The following is a 7,368-nucleotide window of genomic DNA, read 5'->3' as shown; positions in this document are numbered from 1 at the left end:
CCCATTGTAAAAAAATACAAAATCTTGTTGTGTGTCAGTGTTCTAGGCAACATTAATATTTGAAAAAACAAAATATCATTGATTAACAAATGTATGTATGTAGTCAGTTTAGCGTAGCCCTGCAGTTTGTTGACCTATGTGTTAAACATGATACAAAACACTAACTAAGAGCTTAAAAGTAGCTACCCAATGCATCACATGGTATAAAGGTTAAGCTCACAGTTTCACCTCACTCATGTCAGACCAGTTTTACAATCAGTGGTTGAGTTATTTTTAAGATTTCTGAGCTGGAATCAGTACCACATGTGTTTTCAACACCACAGGGCTTTCACAAAACTGACCATGTCAGTCCATCTTAAAGCTATCATATATGTACATGAATGTAATGAACAGAAGGCAGACAAAGGAACCTGCCTAGTGACAGTCAAGTTAATGCTAAATGTAAAGATATAGATGCAAATCTAATTACATAATAGAAACTGTAGAGCTGCCATCAGATGGATAAAAAATGTTGTAAATAGAGGAAGGCAAGCAAAGTGAAACTTTTATTAGTGACTAAATATGCAACTATCCCTGCCCATTTCAGAGCCCCGCGGCTGGTTTCACAGTCTGAGTCTGAATCCTTGTTGAAGGCCTGGGCTCCAGTGAGGTGGCGTGAGGCTTGTCAAAGGTAGGCTTTGCCTCCTTTCTTTGACACAAACCTCAGCAGAAATAACATACAGATATAAAACGAAATTATAAAGACAAACACTATCATAGTAACTCAAATTTTTTGTAATGCTTATTTATAACATAAAAATGAATTAAGATACAAGAAAGCTTACGAAAGTGTTTGTGTAACAGGCAGCACTGATGCTTTTGCTTGACAACTGGTTGTTTTTCTTTCTTTTTTTTCATACAGACACACAAATGTCGTTATGGAACACAAATTCCAATGTAGAAAATCCCTGAAGTGTTCTGTTCTCTGTAAAATCTGAAAAGGATATTCTTTTACTTCGTATGAGAGTTTAAAGGAGATATAACATACCTTTATTTCAGGTTTACTACTAAGTAAAATTGTGTGCATTTAGACATTTCTCTGGAGTCTTTCTCACATTGTTTTCTTTTTTTTTTTAGCACATTACTTCATCCCACAAATTGCTTCTGGTAGATGATGTGTTGCTCATCCTTTTGCTTCGATTTTTGCTCGGTGGAAGATTGGCAGATAATTAGACCTCTGCTTTGTTCTTTGTATGATCAGCGTGTGCCAAGCTCTCTTCGTTCTCCTCCTCCTCCTCAGGGACCTGGAAAACATGCGGGGCCAAATTATGTGTTTGTAGCAAGATAACAGAGTGCTTAAAAAGACACGGATGTGCGTGACATGGACAATAAAAAATAATTGTCTCGTAAAGTCTACGTCAAGTTGACAGGCTCCTAAATTAATTTGTATTAGGAAGGTAAAGATCATAAAAATGATATGATTGCAAAACTACTTAATTAATGGAAAAATACAGGGCCTCTTCATCTAGACATGTGATTCATGACAGACAGAAATTAGAGAAATTCCTTACCTCCCAGTAAATTGAGTCGTCGTAGCAGTTCTGGTCTGGAGGCTGACCCAAGAATGGCAACTTCATTATAAGACCTGAGGAAGAAAATAAAATGTTAATAAATTTAACAACTTATGAGTCACATTTGTGGTTACTTCTTCATCCTCTCTCACCTGTGATAGCACCTCCAATCAAAGCCAACCCGAGAGATGAAGCCAAGGCAGCAGCTTGCATTGCAGCCGAACCCCTGAGGAGAAATAAAATAGTAGTGTAAAGAAATGTAAGTGATGCTCAGAGTTACTTTAAAGCCACAATTGTGCTTTTTAATATGCTACAACATGTATATGTAAGATTAGTGCTGCTGACAACCAGCCTTACTCTTTCTTCCCCAAAGCCACAGCCAAGATGCCGGCCAAGCCGCCCAGGATACCGGGCATGCCGTGCAGATTGTGGACACCACAGGTATCCTGAATGCCAAGGTTGGATGCCAGGATAGGCTACAGATGAGAAAAAAACACCAAACACAAGCATTTTTAAAAGGTGATAATCATTTTGGATTTTAAAATAGTGCTAAAGCTTCACATCAGCAAAGCAGAAGTCCATTTTTGCACTGGTAAAAGGACAGAAAATGTACAAGAAGTGATCACTTTTGTTGGTGTTCAGAGTACAATCTATTGAAAATCAAAACGTGGGCCACATAGATACGAAAGACTTCCAAAAGGCCATTTCTGAATCACCATAGATGCCTTTTGCATTTCACATCAACTCACCGAGAGGTACTTGAAGCCAAGGGTAGAGATGATGCCAGCCACTAATCCAATCAGCATTGCCCCGAATGGCCCAATGTTCATGTCAGCACATGTTCCCACTGCGACACCGCCAGCCAATGTTGCATTCTGAATGTGCACCTGTAGTAAAAAGCATATGACAACTAGCATGAAAATCTGTTTTTTTTAATTGTTAGTAAAGTGTTTTTATTTCTGTGAGAGCAAAGTTTCCTGACCATGTCAAGTTTTCCTTTGTGTTCTACAAGGCTGGAGATGGCGTAAGCAGAAAGCACACAGGAGGCCAAGGAGAGGTATGTGTTGATGACTGCAGTGAGCTGAGTGTAGCCGGGATCAGCGATGGCTGAGTTAAAACTGGGCCAGAACATCCACAGGAAGACAGTTCCTGTTGGAGAGAAAAACAGCAAAACAGAACATCTTCTCAGGTAAAAAATCTGCAACTGAATATTTGTGTACTAAAATATTTACTTTATTTACTTCAACTGAAGTCAGCATGGTTTATAGAGTGTATGAGCTGCATGGTTATTTTTTGCCACTAGGTGGCAAGCTTTTCACATGAACATGAGGCAACTGATGAACCAGTTCGAACTACATATGGCCAATTTAAATATGTCACTGAAGTAAAAGGGAGGTAGATAGAGGACAATATAACATGCTGCTACATTAGAAAACAAATTTTACTCAGCTCATGTTGTTTGGAGCAGTTTGTTCAGCTGCAATTGAGCAGTGATGAAAGACAATGTGTGAATGGTGCAAAAAGCCACTGTACCAGATCTTACCAATCATGGCAAACAAATCAGAGTGATAAACAGATCCATCGTTCTCATGGCCGTTTCTTAAACCCGGTCTGTAAAGTACTCGAGCCACTGCCAAGCCAAAGTAGGCTCCGTAGGCGTGGATGATCATGGATGCTCCAACATCATTAGCCTGAAAAAGAACAGGAAAACAGGCCAGTAACAACACAGTCCTTGAAGAGCCGTATCAGCACATGCATGATGTACCCTGGCTCTCTCACCCCAAGGACTTCAGCCACCAGGTGTTCATTGATAGAGAAGATGGTGATCTCGAGTATGGTCATAATAAGCAGTTGCAAAGGGCTGGTTTTACCCAGAACAGCTCCGAAAGAGATCAGGACTGTAGCTGTGCTGAAGTCTGCATTTATGATTCTGCATGAAAAAGAAGAAACCAAGACTTTAGGAACACAGAAAAATGTGACCATTGAGGAAAACCATCACATGTGTAACAGACATCCGTACTTGAAAATGCTGACTTTGATCTTGCCATCATCCATGTGCCAGATGCCCTGCATGAAGAGACCCCACTGCAAGCCAAAGGCAGCCAGGAGCAGGTTGATGCCCACGCTGCTGAACCCATATCTCTTCAGGAAAGTCATCAGGAAGCCAAAGCCAATGAAGATCATGACGTGAACATCCTGAAACACTAGAGGAATGAGGAGTGAGATCAATGCAAAGGCAACTCAATCACACTTTGAATAACATTCTGGGAACAGCCCTGCTGTTCCTGTTTATCCAGGAGCCTTGTGCTGTCTCTATTAGGTGCATATGATCCTGATAACTTTCAACATTAGGAGTCTCCGAAGGTTGAAGTCTGTTGAAGTCTTTTGCAAAGACAGTAGGGTCAGGAATTTGTTGGTGTGCCCCTGGGTGTCAGCCAGGTCATTCGAAAGGGATTTGCGTAGACCTGTGATAGGAAGTGAGACTACTGTTCTCCAAAAGCTGTTAAATCTGATATGATGAGTCCAAGTTTGTGTGGAAAATGCATCAAGGTGGACGTGTGCACAGGTTATGAAACAATGTACCTCATTTCCTCAATTTAATGAGCGCGAACAACGCCACTATTGTCCAAATAAGACACACCTACAGGCGTCCACTCCTATGATTTTGTAATGTTATCCCTTCAGTCTTTTATAGTCAACATAAGGTTACCAAGTAAGAAGGACAACTTCATTAAGTGAGTGCACCCTGCCAAGAAATTGTCAAGAACATAACCAATGCTCTAAAAGAACAAAAACACACCAAATGAACACCTTTCTGCTTCTTCAGATGAAACCTCTTTGTTTGAGTCAGAAGAGATTTAGACAGGACAGAGAAAAATGTGAAAGCTCTGAGTTAAAATGCCAGCTGTCATGTGCCAAACTTAGAGATCAAACCAATCCACGTCTTTTTTTCTCAAGCAATACTTAAAATTTAAAGTGCATCAGCACTTTAACGTATCTGTTAGTCAAGAAAGTCATTAAACATATTTATGCAGGGCAGATATCGTCACTTCACTGTTATTTCTTGTATTTGGATTTACATCTGTTCAGAAAGAACTAAATCATGGACTGATATGTACTTTAAGATTATTGTTTTTCTTGGCAATCACAGGTTCTTGTTAAATTTGAACTCCCACTTTTGCACAAAATTTACAAGTCTAAATATGTTGTCTTTTAGCACCACATCAGCCATAAAGAGTACATTGTTTACATCTCCACTAAAACCCTCAACGTGTCCTCGTTCAAATCTGCACAACATGTGGTCAGCTTTCCTAACAGTCGCACTGATATCAGCTGCAGCGAGTCAGGTGTAAATATTTGATGTAGCTCACATGCATGGAGCTGCTCTGAAGAAAACCTGTTTGCTCTGTACTTGCACTTTGACTTTCTCTTACTTTCATATCTGGGTGACTCAGGCTGGTTCTACTTGTGGTAAGGACTTCTGTTGAACAGTGAAGCTGGAAAGCAGCCACTTTGATTGGCATCACGCCCAGATGTTAGGTAACGCTCTGTTATCTTCTGAAGAACTGGGTGAGCCAACATGAGGTAGTGGGGTATCCTCTGGGGACCAACTGTGGAGCAGACTGTAAAGCAGTGATGCAACCAAAGCTGTCAAATCAATGATTGTTTCAATTCTACAAATGCTGGAGTAATAAATCTCCTTGCTTATTTACTTATAAGTCCTTGTTTGAAATCTTTATCGCAGCTGTCTGGTTTGCATTTGATGTTGGATTTCTCTGCAAGATTCATGTTTTAAAAGACTTCACATGGCCTGTTGAGCTGACAGAAATTGATCATTTCTGAGGCTGTTGCAGATATGTCTTTTAATATCTTTCATAGATTTTGATGTTGGTACACAGAAAAACCATATCAGCCACATAATTTTAATGTTTGTATTGTTAAACATTTCCTTAGGGGGTCAAAACTTTTTGATAAGTCTGGAAAAAAAGAAGATGATGTCCGACTTTTATGGCAATAACAGGCAGTCTTAAGAAGAAGATATTCTCAGCCTTAATGCAACCCATCAGGCCAATATCTGTGGGTCACACCTGCCCCGCCCTGTCTACATGAATGAGCAGGCATTCACACAGTAAAAAAGCATTTCATAGCAACAGCTGTCTGAATATAGATAAACATGCAAAGAAATCTTCGCTTCTGCTCTTCGCTTTCTCACTTCTGGAGCTAAAACAAAATCACTTGGAAACAAACTCCAAACAACAATTTTCTGCCCCGTCTACCATCTGTCTTTGTTCTTCAATGACTCTTTGCTGGAGTTAACAAATTAAGTCACATGTGACCTTGGCTGTGGGGGACCTGACACTTTTCCCAGCAGGATCATCTGGACTCTTCAGCTGCATGTGTGCAGACAAACTCTTAAGAATTTGCAACCCCATGACTCCTCTTATTGCATTCAGCAGACCTGCTTTGTAAATAGCCTTTAAATCCTTCTATTTCTGTTTAAACTAATTGGCAAATTACACTCTGAAAACAGAATTCACATTTTTCCAATGAAGGAACACAGCCTTTTCAGGTCTCTCAGCATCTTGTGGTTTAAGACTGGAGAACCAGATCTAGTTTCATTATTTAACAAAAAGAAATGTACCACATGTGAGAAATATTTTTGTATATCCTCCTAAATTAAGTGAATGAAAAATCCCCCTGATGTGAGAAGTTTTGACAGACAAAGCTTTCCCAGGTAACTGAACACTTTTCTTCAACAATATTCTGCCACTTAACAATAACCTTACAGCTTTGGTAGAAACTTGAAATGAATCATTTAACCGAGACAAAACATAAATGCATAAAATATGAGAGAATCCCTCAGTGAGCAGCCCCAGGTAGACTTACTGGGATACAGCTCCATGGGTTGTTCCTCATGATGGGTCTCATTGGGGTTTGCATCATGCCCATGCCCATGACTTTTCCCATCATCATAGACCACAAACATTGCAAACAGGATGATGGTGACTATCTCCAAAACCAAGGCCACGATGGGGAACTTCATCCTCATGTTGGTGGCGTACGCAGGCATCCTGGGACTGGCTGTTCTTATCTCTTACTGTCTGACACACACACGCACTAACTCTGCCCGTCTGTTGCAATCTATCCGTCCCTTTTTAGGGGGTTGTGTTTTGTGAAGGGAGGGAGAAATGTGGTGTCTGGTTTTAAAGTAATGCAGGTTTCTCTTTGACCAATGACAGCCTAGAACAGTGGAGAACTGGGTGGTGATCACCCCCCTCATAGACTCTGCTCACGAGGACGGGTTTCCTCTCTGGACGTCAGTAGGGACAAAGCATTACAGACATGTAATGACACTGAGGAATTCTTAATGACTGCCTTTTCCCACTCATTTTTCACTGTCAAAGCCATGTTTGTTGACTTGTTGACTAAACTTAAGTTGTTTGGCAGATGAAGTTCTTTCATGTCTCAAAATTCTTGTATGCAACAGAAACTTAATGAAGAGATATCTGTTGATAGTATTATTTATTAATTATTTTAAGATTAATTTCTGCAAAAAAAAGAAAAAATCTCAGCCAATATTAATGTGTTTTTTTTTGAAAAATTGAATTATTAGACTTTTTATGGGCTACATCCACCAGATAAGACATAAGAAAATAGATGATGACAGCTTGTCTATCATTCTCCAGTTCAGCCAGCCTCCACCTCCACAGGGTCCAGGACTGAGCTTCTTCAGCAGTCTGTTCAGTCTCTGTCTCCTGTATCCTGTCTGCTCACACCAGGTGAAGCTCCTCCAATGCATCGTTGGTGTCTGATGTTA

The 7,368-nt window shown here is 40.2% G+C and overlaps 1 protein-coding gene across 1 annotated transcript; it reads right to left on the bottom strand.

Moving 5' to 3' along the window:
• Positions 1-715: 715 nt before the first annotated feature.
• Positions 716-6,708, bottom strand: rhag (Rh associated glycoprotein). The gene is made up of 10 exons (XM_074684755.1): positions 6,438-6,708; positions 3,571-3,754; positions 3,330-3,480; positions 3,094-3,241; positions 2,533-2,699; positions 2,300-2,437; positions 1,908-2,026; positions 1,703-1,776; positions 1,551-1,624; positions 716-1,283 (listed from the first exon to the last, which is right to left on the bottom strand). The coding sequence occupies exons 1-10, from the start codon at positions 6,619-6,621 to the stop codon at positions 1,209-1,211; spliced, it is 1,314 nt and encodes a 437-aa protein (XP_074540856.1). The 5' UTR covers positions 6,622-6,708; the 3' UTR covers positions 716-1,208.
• Between the last annotated feature and the right edge of the window lie 660 nt (positions 6,709-7,368).

This window comes from Halichoeres trimaculatus, unplaced genomic scaffold (genome assembly GCF_033239565.1).
Source record: "Halichoeres trimaculatus isolate MK-OKI-2021-1 unplaced genomic scaffold, fHalTri1.1 fHalTri1_scaffold_13, whole genome shotgun sequence".
Classification (NCBI taxonomy): domain Eukaryota; kingdom Metazoa; phylum Chordata; class Actinopteri; order Labriformes; family Labridae; genus Halichoeres; species Halichoeres trimaculatus.
The sequence above is the reverse complement of the archived record's forward strand: the minus strand, read 5'-3'. Positions and strand labels throughout refer to the sequence as shown.

Coding starts and splice junctions, on each gene's coding strand:
- rhag (XM_074684755.1), bottom strand. CDS start 6,621: ATGCCTGCGTACGCCACCAACATGAGGATGAAGTTCCCCATCGTGGCC. Junction 2,027..2,299: donor TTGGCTTCAAGTACCTCTCG/GTGAGTTGATGT, acceptor TCTCATCTGTAG/CCTATCCTGGCATCCAACCT. Junction 1,284..1,550: donor ACGACTCAATTTACTGGGAG/GTAAGGAATTTC, acceptor CATGTTTTCCAG/GTCCCTGAGGAGGAGGAGGA.